The following is a 20,898-nucleotide window of genomic DNA, read 5'->3' on the forward strand; positions in this document are numbered from 1 at the left end:
TATTGAAGTGCACCGCTGCAGAAAGCTCATTTCTTCCCTGAATAGAGCCATATAATATGTTGCTACACACATGCTTCAAAAAGAGGAGGTAATTGCATTACGTGAGCACAAAAATATGAAACATCTGACCTAACTGTTTGTCAGAATACCATTATCATGTGAATATTGATTTAAAAAAAAATCAATTTGAGCAATCATTAGTTTGTTAAGGTGCCGAATCAGCTGCCCCGTGGCTGTCACAAAGACAAGCGCTGCAGCGTCAGAGCAGTCAAAGCCCGACCAACCAACTGTAAACACACCGGACTGCCGATTAAAGCCGCCATTCATAACGGTGAAAATGCGCCACAATACAACGGCCTGTAAGTCTTGGTTTATTGGGAAAGGGATTTAAAACAAGAAGAAAGCGGCCCATTCTATTTTATTGTAGACCCAGAAACAGTCTGTTTAACTGAGAAAAGCCTCGGGGCTAAAAGTAAACCTCCCCCACACCGTAATGAGTTTTTACTCTACTTTGGACTGAACTGTGTCAGTTTATTTCAACCTGTTTTATAAAAGGAAACTTGATTGAGGAGCTGCTCCCCGAGGAACTCGGGGTGTTACGTCCCCTACAGCGAATGACTCATAAGAATGGGCGTGAATAAGAGGCCAAAGCTTATTAGAAAATCTTGTAAATGAAATCAAGCTGTTCTCTAACCTGATGAAACTCGAGTTACTATTCCCCACAGGACTCATTGTTTCATAGACCAGCTGCAGCCTCTCTATCGGCTGATTATTTCACCGCTGGAACTAAGTGCCAGAGAGTCCAGCGACACCCAGGGAGTGACCGGCTATGTTGACCTGCAGCCACCTCCACAGCAGCACTCCCAAACTCAGGAGGAGCCCGCCGGCTTAAAGCCAGAATCAAAATCCCCAGGCCGGGTCAGAAAAGTCACCCCATTACAGACGACGGGATCAGTTTTGACAGGATTAATAATTCCAACAACTCCCTGATAATTACATCCGGCCAGTCGCGGTGCTTCTCTGCAGCAGGAGTTACCCAAGAAAAGAATCTCAGAGAATTATTGGATAAAGTTCTTACCCCTGAGCCACAGTAACGTCCCAGCCGTGGAGACTTTGTGTCAGGGCCATCGAAGAGCTCCATGTAATCATAGCCACAGTCCGCCTCTTCTTCGATCTCAAAAGTCTGGAAGATGAGCTCCACGCCGTAGCCTTTCTCCGCCGAAATCACCCACTCGCAGTCAGAGGCTCCGGGGTAGTTATTGTCTCCAAACTGGGCATGGGAAAACAGGTCCTTGGTTTTGACTTCCGCCTTTAGTTGACCTCCACACTCTGAACAGAAAAGTTGAGTTAAGCATTTTTGCAGACAGAAAGAAGTGGGCTGATGGGAATCAGGACCAGCTGTGCTTCTGTGTCTACAGTCATCCTGTTACAAAAGGATTCTCAAACATGGTCTGAATCATCACATTTTGAGACAGGGTGGTGAACTGTGACCTAAAAATCCTGGAAGAACATCTAGAGCCCTTCATGAGGTTTGATATGACTAATTGAGTTAAAAATAACAAAAACCGATGTGAAACTGTACACTGTTTTTTTTAGCAGAAAAAAACCTGAACGCTGTAATATAACTCTCACCCGCAGTATGGGAAGCCTCAAAGCCTTTTTTCTGCACAGAATTATCAGAGAAGAAGCGAATGAACAACTTGTTGCCGCTGGATGTGATGGGCGGAGGCTTCTTAGTCCCACAGAAACGACCCAGTTTCTGCGCTTTTCCATCGCGCCCGTCGTAAATGTCAATGTGGTCATAGGCACACTCCAGGTGGGCCTCCATGTCGATCTCATTGAAGGCCTGTTAGAAATGAAGACGAAGATCAACTCGAATGATAAGGATTAGACATTAAAGCCCTTTGTCTTTTAGCGAGATAGTAAAGGTAATATTTCTAGAAGATAAGAACTTAATTAACTCGGCACACGGAAGATCAACGCACGACATTGCTTCAGCAAATAACCGACTCTATATCTGTGGCACAGTGGGCAAAAATGCAAAAATAATAACAGAAGGGGGAGCCACACATCATCATTAGGAAGGCCATAACAGTTTCTGACATGAGCACAGTAAACACAGATGTCCTCAGCGGATTTAGCAATTCAATTACGCAGATAAAGCTGCTAACAAATGAATAAATGACTGACAAGCAGAAGGTTGTGGCACGTACGATTTTGATGCGGTGACCTGGAGTGGTGGTGAGCGCCCAGGTGCATGCCTTTTTGCTGGGGTATTTATCTGGCCAGTTGGGGCTGGTAATAATGCCGCTCACACTATTCACAGTGTGATCACAACCAGCTGCAAGGAAAAAAAAGAAAGAAAGAAAGAGATAAAATGTCAACACGCAGCTCTGCGTCAGGCTAATCTACAATAGGCTCAAGCACTGCACTCAGACTGTTTTTGCTCTCACCAAAATCTAAGAAGAAGACGAGTAGATAGATCTATTCAAAAAGACAAAAGACAAAAAATGTTATGTGCAATACCTTCTTTGCAGTCGTGTCTGTTCTCATGCAGCACAAAACCACTCCTACACTGACAGCTGTAGCTCCCAAAGGTGTTGACGCACTCATGCTGACAGCCACCGTTCTCCTTGGAGCACTCGTCCTTATCTGCAGGACCACAGAGGACACAACAACGCTGACGACTGCTCGATTTGAAGACTTGACGGGTAGCAGATCTGAGTGAGTGAAAGCAGAGACCGTGCAGAACCCTGCCAGAAGACTAACCTGAGAAGAACTGCGCTTTAAATCCCTTTTTGGACACCGTGTTGTCGGATTTGAACTCGATGCGCATGTTGTTGTACTGCGAAGTGATGGCTTCTGGTTTCTCTGCCCCACAGAACTTCCCGTGTAGCTTCGAGTCGGCCGACAGCCCGCTGCGTACCTCCACGTAGTCGTACTTACAAACCTGCACAGGACGTGTTATTTGTTATTCGAAACTCAAGGAGGACAGAAATGCTTCATTTGCTATGATTAAGGAGAGATGCGTCGCAGTGACAAGGAGCAAAAGTATAGAACAAACCCACCCATTGTTCATTTAACATAACCCCAAATCTCACATCATTGCCCTCAGTCTCGAAGACGTCAAAGAGCAGAGTGATACGGTACTGCGTGGGGGCAACCAGCTGCCAGATGCAGTTCTTGTTTGGGGGGTACTCTCGGGGCCAGCCTGGACTGGTTATCGAACCGTTCAGCTTGGTGATGAAACCTCCACAAGCAGCTGGACGCAAAAGACAGAAAAATAAGCAGCTTGATACGCGTGCAGGTGTCCGCACACAAAAATAAATAAATACATGATATCACTGTATATTTCTCAAGGATTGGTTCCAAATGTTACGCTGCCATCTGAAATTTCCTTTGAACATAACAACCCTCGGAAAAATGTGATTACTGCCTGACCTTTCTGCCAAAGCTTTGTAGTAGCAACGCAGTATACAACACAACAGCAGCAGCTGGTGATACACATTAGATCACTTGGCTATTCTTAGTTAATTCAGTCAGTCATTACCAAGTAAAACAAAAAGCTATGCTGACACATGGACTGTGTTGAAATCCAGAAATAATAATAGTGCCCAATATCTAACAGATATCTATAAAAACACAGGTTTCAGGGTTCATTTTAACTCAATTTTTATGCAGGTTTAAAATATAAAAATGATCTTAACCATGTAAAGCCTGAACCCTGAAGTTTACTGAAGCAAGAAATTGAATATTTCAATATTTCTAAAACATAACAGGGGGTTAGTGTTAAAAAAACCCCAAAAACCTCTTTGCAAGCTTCATGTGGAAATATTGCACATACACCACGTGAATGTATATCCTTACTAATATGAATTATTTTAATATTAACACATTAATAAGAGAACTACATTCAGTTATATGCATTTTTTAATTCATTTTAATGTGTCTGTCTTTAATTTCAGGCCCTATTAACTCAACATCAGCGAAATATTTGTACACACAGCAAAGAGATGGGTAGCTGGCTGACTTCCTGTGGAGGCAGAAAGGGACTAAATGGTAATGTTGTGCAGCTGTGTGTGCTAGCAGTTGGGTCTTAAACAACAACATATAATTTGAGGTAAAATAAAGCTTTCATTGTTGTAACACAAATCAGAAAAGGCCGTGCCTGGCCAGCACCACTATTAATGCTGGCTGTTAGGAGTAGGACTGACTGTACTTATTGTATTTGGGTGGCTAACTGTGTAAAGTGCTTTAGCATGTAAATGACATGGTGAGCAGGGCTGGTGACTTTTCTCCCTGTACTTACCCTCACAGCTGCGCTTGTCAGCAGCCAGCTCATAGCCTGGGTCACAGGCACACTTGTAGCTGCCTAGTGTGTTGACACAGCGTTGCTCACAGCGACCGTTGTCCGGCTTGGAGCACTCATCCATCTCTGAACACACAAAGATATGGCCCTTTTAGCTGGCCCCCCTGGCTCAGTGGCTTACAAGAGAAAACCCTCCAAAACAACAGCAGAGCCAGGCAAAGAGGGTCGCACAGAACGCAAAGGTGCAGGAAGAACAAGGATATATGAAATAAAATTAAAAAAGGTCATGACCTACAGAGCGAATGCTGGAACATGCTTTAATTCAGATGTTGACATTCTCTCCTAGAAGTTGTCAGCACTTAAAAGTTCACCTTTGAAGAAGTTTGCAGCAAAGCCGGCCTTGTTGACAGAGCCATCTGAAACAAATTTCATCCACAGATGGTTTGAGCTCGTTTTTATGTCGTCTGGCTTGTCATAGCCGCAGAAGCGGCCCAGCAGAGGGCTGTTTTCAGAAATCCCATCACGCACTTCTAGATAGTCATATGCACAGCTGTCGTGTCTCTCAATCTAAAGAAAAGCGGAAGATTTGGTGTCAAAAAGGGAAAAAATTAGTCATGAAATCCAGAAGAAAGCATGAACACTATTCTGTTAAAAACATAAAAAATGCATCGTTATCTTACCTCAAAAGACTGGAAGGTAAGGCCTACGTGGAAGCCCTGAGCGACAGAAATCTTCCACACGCACACTTTGTTTGGCCTGTAGTCATCGGGGTAGTTGGGAGACTGGATCTGGCCATTGTCCTTCTTCACCTCTCCGCCACAGATGGCTGCATGTGACAGTAAAAACAACACTGAGCTATTTCATTGCTATATCATCAGTATTTTCCTTTGGAAAAATAATGTGCTCACTGCTGATTCACTGATTTATGCATTGGGGATTAACTGAATGCCTTCACACTCACACACATACATCATCCCTTTGCACGGTCTGCAAACAATAGAGCTGAATGTGAAACCTGGCCAAAATCTGATTAATGCAGCATAAAATGCCTGACACATCAGCAGTAGGAGAGCCAAAAAGGGTTTTTTTTTTTTTTTGCTACAGCTTCTACACATATTGTTGGATGTGTGATCCGACCATGCGTTCAGCATGCATGGAAGAAAATGAGTGCTCACCTTCATAAACAGCAGAGAAACCTTTTCCCACCCAGTTACTGCTGCTGCGGAACTCAATCCACAGGCGGCTGTCAGTGGAGATGATCGGCTCGGGCAGCTTATCGCCACAGAAACGACCTGGGTCACAGGTGAGAACATAAAATCAAACATTTGAACCTCACAACACCTGCAGTACCGACAGAAATCTGTCTCCAGAGCTCTAAAGAACTTCACACACTGCATCCACCAAAGACTGCACCCAGCTTTCACTTGCAGCAGTCATTGGTTTTCTGAAACTGAATGTCTTTTAATTTTTTTCCCCTTACACAAAAGTTGATCAGGAGACATCTGGAGGTTTGTTGTTCGTTAGCTGCTCTCTGAATTCAGTTAAAACTGACCTTTAAGTGGTGCCTTCCTCCAGTATCCATCTCTGATCTCCACATGGTCATACCAACACAAGTGACTCCTGTACAAATCCATGGAGGTGAAGTTCAAAATGATCTTAATAAAAAAATAAAAACCCATTACTGGGACAGCAGGGGGCAAAGGTCACACATTGCTAAATCTCAGATAAATATGATGAAACCAATAAACTGCATCAACATGAAGGAGCGAGTGATCTTTGCTTAAAGGCAGCTCAAATCAAATCTGACACTTTCCGTAAGCTCGTACCTTTTCCCCCGGTGTGACTGATATTCTCCAGATGCAGTGCATGTAGGCCGAGTATCCATTTGGGAATCCAGGAGAGGAGAAATTCCCGCTGCTGTCCTGCAGACTGTCTCCACATCCTGTGCACAGAGACAAACGCACAACTGCACATCAGGCCCGATGCTCTGCCAGTCGGTCTCTGTCTGAAATCACCTAAGCTACTAAAAAAACCCACAACAGCTCTGAAGTAGATCCTCTGAAACTTGCGGCTGCGGAGACAGATGCTTGATGCTGGAATTATAACACTCAATGTGAAGTAAAGGGCAGCGCTTTCATGTTCAAAGGCACATCTGCTGATAATATTCAGCCACAACCCCTCATCTCACCCATCCCCTCCCCCACCTACTCCAGATGATGATCACACAAAGGAAACAAGAGAGTGTGAGACACTTTCTCTGAGCATCTTCTGAAAATAAACCTGGCCCACTATAAATAACCCGGCCCTCTGGAGGATGTGATGCATTATGTACGTGTTGCCAGTGAAAAAAACAAAAAAACATAACAGAAACAACCTTTAGTCTGACTGGCAAAAATAAGTGTGCGACGACTGAGTCCAAAACAATATGCAGCCTAGAAGAATGAGTGCGTGAGGCTCCAGCCAACTGGGGGAAAGATGCCTTTGATTAAGGCAGCGAAGAAATAATAGAAGGCTAGATTGGCATCTTCAGCTGTCCGTCTCGAGCGGCGTGTAAGCATTTACAATCACCCTTGTGTTTTTTTGTTTTTTTACCTTGAGCTTCATTTAGTAAGAGTTAAGAAAACACTCTCCTTGCCTGTTTGCGTTCAAAGCAAGAAAGCGGCGAGCCCCGAGCGTCAAGCTGTGTGTAATAACGCTTTGTGCGGAGCTCTGCCAATCCTGAGCCATTAACTAACACTCAGGCACACATTTGGGATGACAAACACTCCTAGGAATGCTGCATGAATGGGAGATCCGTGGCTCTTTAAGAATTTTTTGTTTTTTTCCAAGAACACATGGAGAGACTCACTACCTCATCCCCCCACAGCGCGTGCCACATCATCCAGTCGTCCTCAGGAGACAGCGATTGCCGTGATGAAAGAGACAGAGGACTTGCAGTGATGCACGCCGATACATTTAAAACTTCCACCTCTGCCCTGAAACCACACTGGATGATCCACTGTGGTGACCAAGCGCTGTGTTTACTCATTGAAACTGACTGCTCAGCTGTCCCGGCTTGACCTGCAATTAACTGTCTGACACCAAATGCATTCAGCAGAAGGCTGCTCTTCAACGTACATCTGCTAATGCTATAAATTGTGTTTACTTCAACAGCATCAGATTCTCTCTCCTCTGGAAGCATAAACACACAGAGAGCTTCAGGAAAGTACCAGGATTACATAACTCTCCTTAGTGTATAGCCGCGTGGTTTACATTGTTGGGAGTAAACGCGCGTGTCTGCATCACAGCTTGTACAGTCATTTTGGTTATTGTCTTTACAAGACCAGCTGTTCTTTTGCATCTATCTGGGAAAACAGAACGACTAACTTCCTGTCCCTGGGTAGTGTTTACACTCCTCCCTGCTTGAGAGTCTGGTACGCTATAGCTAAGGAACCGCACCACATCAATCGCCGATGTGCACAGCGTAAGCTGCATCTGCGGAGGCCAGGAGAAGTTACAGACCTCCCTCTCCCTCTCCTTCTCTTTCCTTCTTTCTCAGGGTTGTGCTATGCATACATTCAAAAATAGACAAGAAAAACCCCATAGCAGACAAGAGCTGTCATTTTGGCCTTACTGGAGCACTTGTAGAGTTTGCGTGCCTGTGCAATATCCCCTTTGCTAAGTCTGGTTCTTTGGCCGATGGGTGGTCGCACGCCGTTCACGTCGTAGCGTGGCAGGATGGTGTCCAGGAAGATGCCTCTGTAATTCAGAGAGAGAGAGAGAGAGAGAGAGAGAGAGAGAGAGAGAGAGAGAGAGAGAGAGAGAGAGAGAGACTGATGGTAATGTTGCATAAAACCCTGACTGCATGTGCACCCTCCTGCAGTCTACTCCAGCATGCACACATGCCACAAAACGTGTTTGTTCACAGGATTAGGTAACTTACCATCAATCAGTGCAGTTCAATCACTGTCAACATTAACTAAAGAATTAAGAGTTCTACATACCCAGTTAAAAAGGAGTGCTGACAGTCAGAAAGTCAGAGAGAAATGTGGTTGCTTTTGTAGAAAAAAATGAGCAAATCCAACTACCAGACAAGACACGCATGGCGTGCTCATTATCATGTTTACTTTCTGGATTAGCATTTAAAACAAGATTCAGGATATCAGAAAAATGTAAAAGGCTTGTATCGAGATGCCATCGGAATTTTTTTTCTCTTCAACTAGCTGTTGCTCACCCACACCCATGTGGACACAAGAGGGCTTTCATTAAGATAAAGACCCAGCTGCTTGTACTGTAAGAAACGACCTAATTAAGATGAACATCAAACCTCTTATCTATGAATATCCCCACTTTTGATAGCGTAACCAGTCAGTATATGCTTTGACATACTTTACTGTTTGACCCTTGCTCACTCTCTAATGAGGTTTATTAAAATTACGATACCATCTGAAAATGTTTCCTGCACTTTTACTCAGCATACTGAACGTTCAGTGTCCACATGTGTGCGTCTGGGCTTTGAATCTCCCTGTATCCGGTGCTACTCTGCAGTTCTTTCAGATCTACTCATCTCTTTGATAAGGGACTGCTGTTGAATTTCAGTCTTTCTTTAAGGTCGAGGTCACACAGTCCGTTTCAGAGGTTAATGCTCAGATATCATTCTTTGCACACACACACACACACACATACCTGCACTAGCGATAGACCCAAAACTAAGATCTTAAGCCCTTCTCCAAAGTTACTGGGAGTTCAAAATAAATTGCATAAGCTGTGGAGGCAGGGACATGAACATCAGCCACATTCTTGATAAACATCCAAAATGAAAACTATAAAAATAAATAAAATTAGATAAAACATCTGCAATTGTTAAAAATGAGACAGGACAGAACAGTTAGTCCAGAAAGACTCCTTTTTACAAAGCTGCCTCACTTGACACTTTGCTAGTTTATCATCTTCATTTTTCTGTAAGTATTGGCAAGAAATGGTCTGGCTCCCTGGCTGTTCCCATGGTGACATGCCTATCAACGCCAGGCATGTGCAAACAGAGCAGCCTGAGCTAACAGTTTAGGCTCTGCCTGTCTGCGAGCTTCCAGGAGCCCGTATGCTGGCTGCTGACGAAAAAAAAAAAAAAATTAAAACAAAACAATGCCTCTCCAGTCGGTGTCAGAAAAGACAAAAGGGGACACTGGCAGATCTCTATTTTTCAGCTGGCACTGCTCCACGCACCCCCCCCCCTAAAAAAAAAAATCTCTCGAGCAAAAGGAGGGGGAAGGCAGAGCCGTGGGTCGGGTAACACACCCGAGACAAAAAGCAAGGGATCAGCCCTGTTTGTCCCCAGGAGACACGGCAAAACATCAAGACAGGCCATGAAATCTTCCGAACAACACCCGCGGCAAAGGCCCTGGCTTCCCACGGTGATTTACTGTAAAACACAGCGCAAACACACCGGCCAACAATGGACCGACAAAGAATGACACTGGCACAGGTAAATCAGCCAATCTGCGCTGAAGAGAAAGTGCTTGGAATGACTTGTGAAAAGCCAACAGGAGCCCCTCGTCTGCTAATACAGCTCTGTGAAACATTCCCCGGCAGTGACAGCCACCGCTCCTCATTTCTAAGCAGCCTTTTTGGATCAGAGGAGTTTGTATAGGAACAGAGTCAGAGCTGGACTGAAAACAGATCAGGGTGGATTACCTCACATAAATATACCCCATTGTGCAGCCAGCTGTAGGACATACTGCAAATTTATAAGATTAAGAGCCTAAGTCCAAATGATGACCTGGGAGTGACCACAGCTAAATGGACATGTGCTGACCTGACTAAAATCCAATTCAAGATAAAAACCATTCCCTCTTTAAAACCTCAATTCCATGGAAGCAGTGGGCTTTGTTTCCTGTAAACCTGGAAGCTAAGCCGAGACAAAAGTTTGTTGTTTGCATGGAGAAGGAGTACAAATGTCTCTCTTCCCCTTCCCCTCTCTGTTCTGCAGTCTTCTTCTGTACACTAACAAACACTGGAAAAGCAGCAGTAATTCATCTCCACTCGGTGTGAAGTGCATTAACGACCTACAGTTTGGATGCACGGGGCCAGACAGGAATTTCTGCACACTGGCTTACATCCAGCCTCAGCCTCTGTTTAGACAAAGATTCACTCCCTACTTCCCACTGTCTGTTTGTTGCGAGAGCATGGCAGCTATCTGGAAAGAGGCCACTACTATGAGACTGTAACCTCGGGCATGGGAGAGCCAGTGGTGGGAAATATAAAAATATACGCATGTACAAAGCTGAGGGAAGGGCTAACAGCTGGTTCTTATATCAGGCGGAGGTAGTAATGATTATAGTCTGCGCTTACTTGTTTTTTTGCTTTAACTTTAGGTGCCCAGAGATCAATTTACACCCACACTGACTGACTGAAGGTTGTCTGGTAGATGGAGGGACCGTTCTATACACTAAACTAGTATCATATCCCGCACATGACATCAGGAGATGGCCATGATATTCACACGCCTGCAAACCTCGGTTGTCACAGGTTTCAAAAATAATTTAACGTACACGGCCAAGTTGTCATGAAGCCACTTGCAATGAGTGTAGTGCTGCTTTTGTAATTACAATAATGAATCAGCAGCTGAATCAGAGTCAAATACTCCTGGTTCCTCTATTCTGGCTTTGTAGTCATCCAGATGGTATAAAAAAAATACTTGATATTAACCACAGCCCCTGATGACTAGGTCAAGAAACCAGGCTGACTCGTGTTAGTCATGTACCTTTTTTTTCCCCCCCGCCTTAGATGGATCCTTCATCCAACACTGTAGCTTCCCAGCGATGTGCTAAGCAACAGCACAACATCTGGCAGGCCTTCCCATAGAATACAACAGGGAGTGAAGAATGAGGTCAGCCGATGACAAATTTAAGTATCACTAAGAATACAAACAGTTCCTCTTTTACAAGCACATGTTTTTCTAAGCAACAAGTTTCCGGCAGATTTAATGCCAAAATTTCAGCTGGTCCTCTGCAGTGCTTTGTACTGACGGTACTGTCCCAAGTCTATGACGCACAAATTTCGAATCATCTGACTATTTAGTTTGTAAAGCATTAAAAAGGAAAACATTTGTATTTTTTTACCCTATGTAGATTATTTAGGGATTACAAAAATGCTGCTAGGTGTGTAAAGACATTCAGTTTGGAGGTAGTCATAACACCAAAGTGCTGTGAAGATGCCAAAATGTTCCACTCCAGAATATAGGTCTCTGCAGTAACCTTGGGTGACATCATTTGTCCCACCATGAAAATCTTTTCAAAGAACTCTTAGGACCATAATGAGGTGGTTTATGGATGAAACCCTTTACGAGAAGCTTCACACAACCTTGAAGGTGGTGTCCATAAATGCTGTTGTGATGAAGCAGGGCTACTGTTGCTGAGCTAGCTGCTTTATTGGGGCTGCTACTGCAGGAAAAAAAACAGCAGGAACCAAACAAAGGAGCCTTAATTTAAAACAGGCAGTGTGAAAGAGCGAGTACATCCCAGACAAACACTTCTACTACGCCTGCAAAAATTCACATCTCACTTTTCTTATTTAGAGTTACAATGTGTCTATTGTCATACTGCTAATCGGGCAAATGCCAAAATTAAAGCGAGAAGTGTAAATGATACCATTTACAGGTAAACCCTATAAACAAAGACCACAGACCAGTCCAAAGAGACCCAGTCACGGTCTGAAATGGAACCTGACATCCAATTTCTTGTTACAGCTTCCTCCATTTACCTGATATACGACTCCCAGTACACCAGCAGGTAACCTAACCTTGTTCAAATATCACTTAAAAATCATAGTACTACTTCTCCAGTTGACTTTAGGCTCAATGCAATGTGAGGATTTATTAATTTATTTCTTTTAAAATGTCATGCCAAAAGATATCGGATAGAAATCGGTTTCTTTTTGCACGTAGTGACGAACGACACTAAAGCAGCAGCAGGCTTTGCCATTTTTTAGCAATTTATTGTTAAGAACAAATATGCCACTGCTGTCTCTGCTGTAGCTCTCTGTAGATCAGGTTGCATGTGCTGGTCTGGTGTGTACGTTTAATATAGAGTTTAATATGATGAGCTTGTACAGCTGCACTGATCTCTACTGGACTTGCTGGTAAAGAAGTAAATAAGTGTTTTTTATTTATTTCTTCCTTACAAGAATTGGGATTTGTGCCACATTACTCAGTGGCTGCTCGCAGACACAAACCTGGAGCATTGCACATCAGTGCAGTCATGAAACATGGAAATGGAAAACGAGATGAGACCAAAGTCAGAAATTGTTCAGTCTGACTCGCTCTTAGACTAGTTCTCATGTCTGGGGCTTATGGAGTTGAACTTTGGGTTTGGCTCCTACCTGGAGAATGTATTCCTGGCGTAATGCATGATACTGTCAAAGTCATAGACTTCTCCCAAAGAGTCCACCTCTCCTGGCTCCATCTTCAAAAAGTTATATTCCTGTCCTGTAAAAGAGAAAAATTCAGACCGAACCCTTACGTCAGGCGTAAATATAGACTCTCAGGATTAGTTTCATGAAAACACTTCTGCAAGTTTGTGGTGTTTTATTCTTAGCTCAGAGTGTGTGAATAAATGTGTGACTCTTAACATTTTATCTAACTCTCTCTCTCCGTCTTTCACCTACACACATTATTGCTGAGGGATCTCGGAGAAACCTGAGGTCTTACCTGGTTGAATGTTGTCCCTGATAATGCTGACGTGATCATCTCGGTCGGGTCGTGTGTGTTCGTGCCAGAACCCAATAACATGACCTAATTCGTGCACCACAATGCCAAACTTGTCACAGTTTTTCCCTATGGATATGGCCTGGGGGCCCCCTCCGCGGCGACCCACATAGGAGCAACACCTATGAATCAGCAGGCAGACACACATGGAAACACAGGCAGGCAGTGTGTAAGTCAAAACACAGAGACTAGACTTCATGCTTCACTTCATTTAAAAAAAAAAAAAAAAAAAAAAAAAAAAAGTAGTGAGTGGAAAAAACGAGGTTAGCAAGGAGAGAAAAAGGAATGCATCTCTGGCTCTATCTATCTCAACATGCTGCTTATGTATATAATAAAACTATAAAAGAAATCACCTCAGTATCTCTGGTCTGTTTTATAGTCGACACATACAGGAGTGACATTCATTCATCTGTCTGCTAGTGGAAACGCTGAGAGTAACTGAGGAAGCTGGCTGCAGCGCTCCATCTCAGTGTGACATGAAAGGTTGAGTGTGGGAGCCTGCAGGATGGGCACACACATAATGGCCCTGTGGGCCAGACAGCCGCTCTCTAATTACAGCGAGCCAAGTCAGGCTCTCCTGAGACACGCCTTGAACTTTGCACAGGACAGATGGGGGCCTGCTGAATATGCAGCAGAGTCAAGCGTTCCCACTGCTAACCGCTGCTGCCTGTGCGGATAATGTCATCGCTGTTGCTCCAGAGGCCAGCTACTGGGCTAAAAATGGCTTTTAACAGTTGGCTAGAAAAAGTTTCATGAGTTGCATCCTTTTTCCTGTTGGTACTGAATGATATAAATCAGCAGGAGGGGTACATTTGAGTAATGACATAATGGTATCCGGCTTGTGGACTAAATCTGAGAGGTTGATATGTCCCCTGGAAACCTCTTTAACAACTCTGAGCTCCTTCTCTCCAAATCCTAAATGGATAGGTTCGCATTCCTCAACACCAAATGTTTTAATGAAAAACTGTTTCACGACGGCTTACAAAGAAAAAAAAAAAAAAGAAAAAAAAAAAGAGCCCTGCACATCCAAACAGGTTGTCAATAGTCGCTTAGCAACGAGAGCCACCACCAGCACTTCCCCTGCGTATCTGTTTAAAGAGAAATGCTGAGTGGACACCGAGCCCGACTTTCAGCAGCAAACGGGGTTACAGAGAGGCAAAGGAAGTCTCTCCCTCGTGTCCTGTCCTGCACACCGGGTATGATTTAAGCGCTCAGTGACTGATGCAGTGTGATGATCAGGCACAGGAAATTCCTGCCCACCGAATGGTTTGTGCTTTAAGGGCTGGCAGGGGGGCAGAAAAAAAACCCCAAACCCAAAACAATTCCCACTGACTGCAGAGAGACCGCAAGGAGAGGATGAACAATGGAGAAACTCTGCTGAGCAGGAAGCAAGGAAACGTATTAGGGCGCTAAATAATTAGCTGCAGACACTGAACAGAAACAGGCCATTGTTCAGCTCCTACTGTACACGTGGGAGCTTAAAACCCCACTGACTCACCCACATGGTCGGTAGGTGAAGACAATATAGCTTTCCTCAGTCGTCTTCTCAATAAAGGTCACACAGGTGTGCTTCTCCCAGTGCCGCATGGCTTGGCGGAATATAGCCCGCTGGCTGCCTGAAAGGGAAGTCGGAGAGGGTGAGAAAACACACTCCAACAGCATTTCATGGAAGAATGGAGATGAATAGAAGCACAGTGAACAGACGAGGCTTAAAAGTAAAGTCATACCAAGTTCAAAATGTGCTTTTCTCCTTGTTAACCACCATCACACGCACATCCAATTTAAAGAGTCCCAAAATGTTATATTTATCATGTCAAGAATTCAATATTTGGTTTGCTTTTTAATAAATTGCACAACTACAAGCATATCAATTTTAAGGCGATGTAACAAGATCGCACAAGTTCTCAGAAGTAAATATGGTTATTTCTAGAAGCAAAACACTATGAAGGGTACCACGTACTTTACTTTACAGACATCCAGTATTGTTTTACAGATTATAGTTTACCGTGATTTGTGACTTTAAATGGGAATGAATGATGCTAATTATGTTTACCACATCTGGTCACACGTGAGCACATTACATGTTACTTACCACTAAAGTTTCCACTGATGACATAAGGAATGACGCCGTCGGGCCAAATGCGCTCCGGTCTGGATGTGGCAGCTCTTTTCCTGCGCCTTGCACCTTGCCTGTTTTGACTGTTTGAGCCTGAGAATTTTAACCAAACACGAGACAAAATAAAGATCATTCAGAGCATTCCTGGGTGAAAAAAAACCAGCCGTTCCTCCAACATCGGCACAAAGAGATAACAAGCTGTGCTTCTACTTAATAGAATCCATTTTTTTATTTGCAAAAACCAAAGGGCTTTCTTCAAGGCTTGAAGCCGGTTATATTAATGTTGGCTGGTTATTAAAAAAACTAATTTAAGTAATTACATTAATTCCCTCAAAGAGACAGTTGTTCAAATAACACCGTACTTCTCGTTGTGTGCTGAATGGATTTTTATTAAAGCCGAGTCTTTTCTTCTTTCAAATTAATTTTAATGTCACTCATCCTCACATAAATGCCACCATACAGACTGAGCCCCCACCTAACCTGATAATTATTATTATCATCATCATCATCATTAAAGAAACATCCTTATGCAAACCTCAACTTTGATAAACTTGCAGAACAGGCATGAGCTCAAAGTGCATGTGATGAATAAGCCACAAGTACATGTAGGCTTAGTCAGTCGATCTATTACATGATGCATATTTGCAGAAAAACAGATGGAAGCGATTTATCCATTGAAGCAGTTACTGCTGTGGTTTTAATTGGGATCTTGCATCCTACGTTAGGACAGCAATTTAACTTGTAAAAACAACAAACAAAAGGTGCCAATGATTTATACGTAATCGAGCAAAAAAACAATTAAGTTCCTGCGGCAAACACCATCAGGGGGTTTTTCTTGTATTTGTAACATTATCCAGAATTATTAATAATAATTCTAAGAAGTTGTGGTGTGGTGTGTTGCAACTTCACACAAAATCCCCCTTTTAAAAAAAAAAAAAAAAAAAAAAGGAGAAGTGACTCCAAACATGAGGAAATCTGTAGGAGTGAAAACTTCAGCAGTCTGATGACCAAAAATTTCTGAGAAAGCCCATTAAACATATGCACCAAGTGAATTCAGTGGGTGTGCTGGGATGAAGTCATTTTCTTTTCTTACACAATCATATGTTTGTAAAGCTTAACAAAGAACTGTTGTACTTTCACATTATTCTTTTATTTGGCCAAATCACTGAATGTATTACAGAGAGCTGGGACAACGTCTACAGTTCCCAGATAAAGGCTCCAAAGCTGATTTCACTTAGTTTTTCATTTTGCAGCAAAGGTGTGTAAAATAAATGTGTCATCACTGAGTTCTATTAAGAAAAACCAGCAGAATCCATTTGATATAAGGGCGCTTGTCTGAACTTTATTAAAAAATTTGATGTAACACTTTTATTAGAAAACGCCTATTAACACACTGACCTGTTGTGCTTTGTGGTTGAGGTACAAACAGACATCACCTTCTTCCAAGGTGTACAATTATTAGAAACTTTATTGGGAAACCTCACCTGGATGACCCTGATGACGGCCTGAAGCTGCAAAAAACAAGCGCTGGTTGTTGTTTCATAGCTATACTTGAAACGCTGCGGCTCGGCTCATCTTCTCTTAGTATACTTGATTAACACACGTGCCGTAGATTGCAGCACGCTTTTTAAATTTGCTGGAACAATGTGTTCTGTTGAATTTCAGTCCGCAGGACTAAATCTTAGCAGCCTGGCGAGATCAATTAGCACGTACACTTGTGCATGTGTTGTGGAAAAGGCTGATAACAGCCAAATCTGCTCAGCTAACTGATAAGAAGTCCTGGGGAGGCAAAACTTGTGCGAGATGTGTTAATTAAAATAAAACGATTAAATCTTCCATGTTCGTTCATATTTAGACGAGGAATGTTCTGGGTGGTGGGGTTTTTTTTTTCGTAGGTCAAAGGCTTTAATCTGAAGACGAAGTACGCAAGACTTTTAACGCGACCTCTAAAGTGACCTGATAATTGAGAAAAATGACATATCAAAGTTATCTTCACTGCCAATTAGGATCCACACCTGTGCAGGGTGAGCAGGTATTTATATGCGTGCAGCCTGAGGCGCCAAGCGTTTCTGTGAATGAATGTTGATCAGGGTGGAAAAGAGCCTCTACTGGCTGTGTTTTCCTATTTTGAGCTATACCTTTCCACTACTTAACACTCGAATTTGCTGTGGCTAAACTGCTCAAGCACACAGATGATTATTCAAAGGTGAGAATGTACTCGCAACCTGCTTGTTTCATGAGTCTCATCTTAATTCCCCACCTTGGGTCAAAATTTATACTAAAAATCAAACCAACACGGTGAATACTTTAAGCAGCTGGAAATTTATTCATAATTCCCCCCCGCAAAAAAAATGTTTGCTTTTCTTGGCGCGCTTATTAACTCGAACAAACAGCACTGCTCAAGCACAGACAGCGACGTGGATATGCTTGTTGGTTCATGTTCGCTCAGAATTTACAGGATTGCGAAGTCCACTGGTCCCGGCTGACTCACAGCGGTTGATTAAATAGCACTTTTCACTTGAGAACATAAACCTGACAAAGCCCAGCAATCATTCTTAAACATGATGCTACAGGTGTAGCAACGTAATGATATCATGACAGTTGTAGGCATAAACATTTGAAGAGGGCTCATTAAAAAACACAAACCTGCCTTCCGGCAGGTGCTGCTGGAGCCGACTCTCAGTTCGAGAGGTTGGAGCAGTTTTACGGCTGTGGTGTTGGGAGCACAACGTCTTTGTCTGCAATAATCGCCCAACCAGACACCAACAATGTGGGAACCTTGTTCATTTCAGCTCTTTTGTTGCAAATTTAGACTGACAATATAAACCGCTTTGCCTTGCTGCTCCAATAACTACATTTTACATCATACTGTAACCTTAGAGGTCTTTCTGTCTGTTGTTGTTACCTGTATTTGTGCGATTAACAACCTGGACGGTTCTCGCTGCCAAATCTATTATTCTGTCCACTTTAAAGGATCGCAGGTCTTCCTCATCCAGAGCAATGTCTCCCAGAAAGGCAGCTGAAAGAGACACACAGAGACAGCACATGTCAGAATATGTGTGAGGCGATCCCACAATATGAAGCATCCGTTTGCACTGTCCTGTAGCCTCAAGCTTTTCCTGCTGCTCAGACTGGGAAGTCCAGCCAAAACTCTTGAGCAAGTTTCTTAAGATGAAACACACACATATTTCACTCCTTTCCGGACTCTGGCTCCGTTTACTCTCTTTATTGTGGGACCCAAGTAGAGTTGTGAAACAGAAGTGTGTCCGTTTGGATAACAGGAAGGCTGCCTTGTATTAACCCAGTTACAGGACAGAAAACTAAAACAACACACTGACTTGTGCAATGCACAGAGCATGAACTTGCTAACCTACTGACATGATTTATGAAAACGAATCGAGTCCGGAAGGTAACATAACGTACTGTGCCGTGGCACACTTGGATAGTTAATGGAAGCTATCAAATGTGCTACAATGAGACACCGCCGCTGCCTTGACCGAGTAATATGGGGCACCTTGAACAAGTAATAGCTCTTTAATGGGGCCAAGGAGAGAGAAATATAACTAAACAGTCCCACTTAATGAGGAATGTCCTTTATTAGATTTTTTTTTCTTTTTAACTAAAAATCTCCCGTTGCTGGAAGTCCACTCTGCAGAAACTGGGTGCTTGGTTTTACGGGCTTTTAACACCAGCACGTTTCCAGAATTTATAGCCAGGCCTGTATGCAGGACTTGGGAGGGGATGGGGAGTGGAGTGGGGCCATTTCTAGAGAAGGCAAAGAGGCTGCACTGTAATCCATCCCTAACCAGGACATGACAACTTGAGAAGGAAGAGAGGAAGGAGGCACATGAACAGGGAAGGCAGCTGTGGAGCAGAAAGAAAATGACAGCCTTCTGCATGCTTGTTTGGTGGGTTAGTGTGATGGAGGTACTGACCAACCCCTCAGGGGAAGAAGCCCAGAGGACCTTTAAAATGCAGAGTAAATGGGAGTGATTTACAGCGGGTGTGTTTGTCAGAAGTTTTAGTCTGTGATCTTAAATCTGACACCCCAATGCAAGGTGTCCTTACCGCAGAATACACAAGAAATTCATTTTGTTTTATTTTGAGCTCAGAATATTTTTGGTTTCTTTAAATACAGCACATAAATTTGGCCAGATATGACAGCTTATTTCCAGTATGTGTATGAAAGTTTTACTGAGGTCTGAGACAAGAGAGAAAGGGATGGAAAGCACAATAGAGAGACAAAAGAAAACCCCCACTTGGCTCTGGCATTCAAAGGAGTATTATTGAAACAATCTGGAGCTGGCTTTGGTAGATGCAGGCTGTTTTGTTTTTTCTCTTACCCTGAAGGTCTTACAAGGATGCACAGCTGAATGACTTAATTAGAGGCTAATGGCACAAAAGGAAAAGGTGTTTGTCACAGCTGGCATGGCAGGGCACGCAAAAAAGATTCCAGAGGTCCACTAATTTCCGCTGGCCAACAAAAAAAAAAAAAAAAAACAAAACAAAAAGGGAACAACAACAAAAAAAGAAACTGTCCAAATCTGAGACAAAACAGACCTCTTACAATCAGCACTCATGCTGACAGCCACTGCCAAAAACACTACTGTTAAGGGACAGCAACCAGATGTTGAGGAGTGCAGGACAAACAGATCTGACAACAAAAGGACTTTTTTCCCCCACTTTTATCTTCGGATTATTCGATTCCCAGAACTAACTGAGTGACGAAAAGAACAGACAATACTTGAAGAACAAAATTCCAAGTTATATAAGACAACAGAGACAATGTATAAAACACTACTGAAGCAGAAAAACTGGACAACACGTCCTTTCACAACGTTTCTGCATGTAACGTGAAAAGCAGTGATTTAAAAAAAAATAAAAAATAAAAAATCAGAGGTGCGGGCTTTCTCCCACCCCCTGCGCTCTGCGAGTCCCAATCATCCACAACTGTTCTGGAGACAGGCCGGTTAATCCGCAGTGTCATTGTTCTCAGACAACAGTGGAGAATGAAGTGAGCAAATGCACAGCCCGGTGGCATTATGAACTCATTTCCCCCAGGCGCAGCAGTCGTCCTGGAGACGCTGTTGCAGGTTTATGGAAAGACTCTCAGGGATTGTGAATTAATCCCCTTGTCTCCTGGCTTTAATTATCCACAGACACACGGTTTTAGGATTCTTTTGTGTACAACTCTGGGCTGGGAATGAGGACAGGCTATGGAGAAAGGTGATAAACTTGCATGGAAACAGAGCGCTGACATGATGCAAAGTACACAGTGAGATGGCAGATTACAGCCAAATGAGTGCGGCAGATGGCAAGTGATCACCATGGAGTACAGCGCTGCATCTCTTTCCAAACATTTTTCATTACCTAATTGACAACAGCTGCAACTAGAATAATAATATTAATATCCATGCAGAATAGCTGGGTGAAGGCAGTGTGCTTTCTCTCTCTTAATCTAAACCATCCTAATCCTTCTCATCTTGGACTGCCCATCAATCATCATATCCAGTCAGATTACACATGAGACCTCAATCAAATTAATCCCATTGATTCGTGTAATGCCCTAGCCTCGACCTCTATGGTGTCAAATACTCCTGGACTATTCCCATAAATCTCCTTCTGTGAATACCAGACCACGACATCTGCCACTGAAACCTGCACAAACATCAATACTAAGCCTAAACAGACACTGAAATCAGCCTATATTTAGAAGGCCAGCTCCACTCGGGA

General features: G+C 43.2%; 1 protein-coding gene across 2 annotated transcripts in view; it reads right to left on the reverse strand.

The window, feature by feature from the left end:
- bmp1a (bone morphogenetic protein 1a) overlaps positions 1–20,898 on the reverse strand; it is a 30,229-nt gene that overhangs the window by 1,613 nt on the left and 7,718 nt on the right. The window contains exons 2-19 of one of the 2 annotated variants that reach the window (XM_031726956.2): positions 18,071–18,184; positions 15,142–15,258; positions 14,548–14,665; positions 12,993–13,171; positions 12,665–12,770; positions 7,923–8,047; positions 6,136–6,251; positions 5,862–5,964; positions 5,485–5,601; positions 4,990–5,135; positions 4,681–4,876; positions 4,310–4,435; positions 3,069–3,262; positions 2,770–2,950; positions 2,527–2,652; positions 2,214–2,341; positions 1,633–1,846; positions 1,079–1,329 (exon numbers count right to left, since the gene is read on the reverse strand). In XM_031726956.2, the coding sequence (XP_031582816.1) occupies positions 1,079–1,329; positions 1,633–1,846; positions 2,214–2,341; positions 2,527–2,652; positions 2,770–2,950; positions 3,069–3,262; positions 4,310–4,435; positions 4,681–4,876; positions 4,990–5,135; positions 5,485–5,601; positions 5,862–5,964; positions 6,136–6,251; positions 7,923–8,047; positions 12,665–12,770; positions 12,993–13,171; positions 14,548–14,665; positions 15,142–15,258; positions 18,071–18,184 (2,657 nt within the window). The remainder of the gene's footprint in view (positions 1–1,078; positions 1,330–1,632; positions 1,847–2,213; positions 2,342–2,526; positions 2,653–2,769; positions 2,951–3,068; positions 3,263–4,309; positions 4,436–4,680; positions 4,877–4,989; positions 5,136–5,484; positions 5,602–5,861; positions 5,965–6,135; positions 6,252–7,922; positions 8,048–12,664; positions 12,771–12,992; positions 13,172–14,547; positions 14,666–15,141; positions 15,259–18,070; positions 18,185–20,898) is intronic. The other variant, XM_031726957.2, reaches the window with a different exon arrangement.

This window comes from Oreochromis aureus, linkage group 12 (assembly GCF_013358895.1).
Source record: "Oreochromis aureus strain Israel breed Guangdong linkage group 12, ZZ_aureus, whole genome shotgun sequence".
Taxonomy (NCBI): domain Eukaryota; kingdom Metazoa; phylum Chordata; class Actinopteri; order Cichliformes; family Cichlidae; genus Oreochromis; species Oreochromis aureus.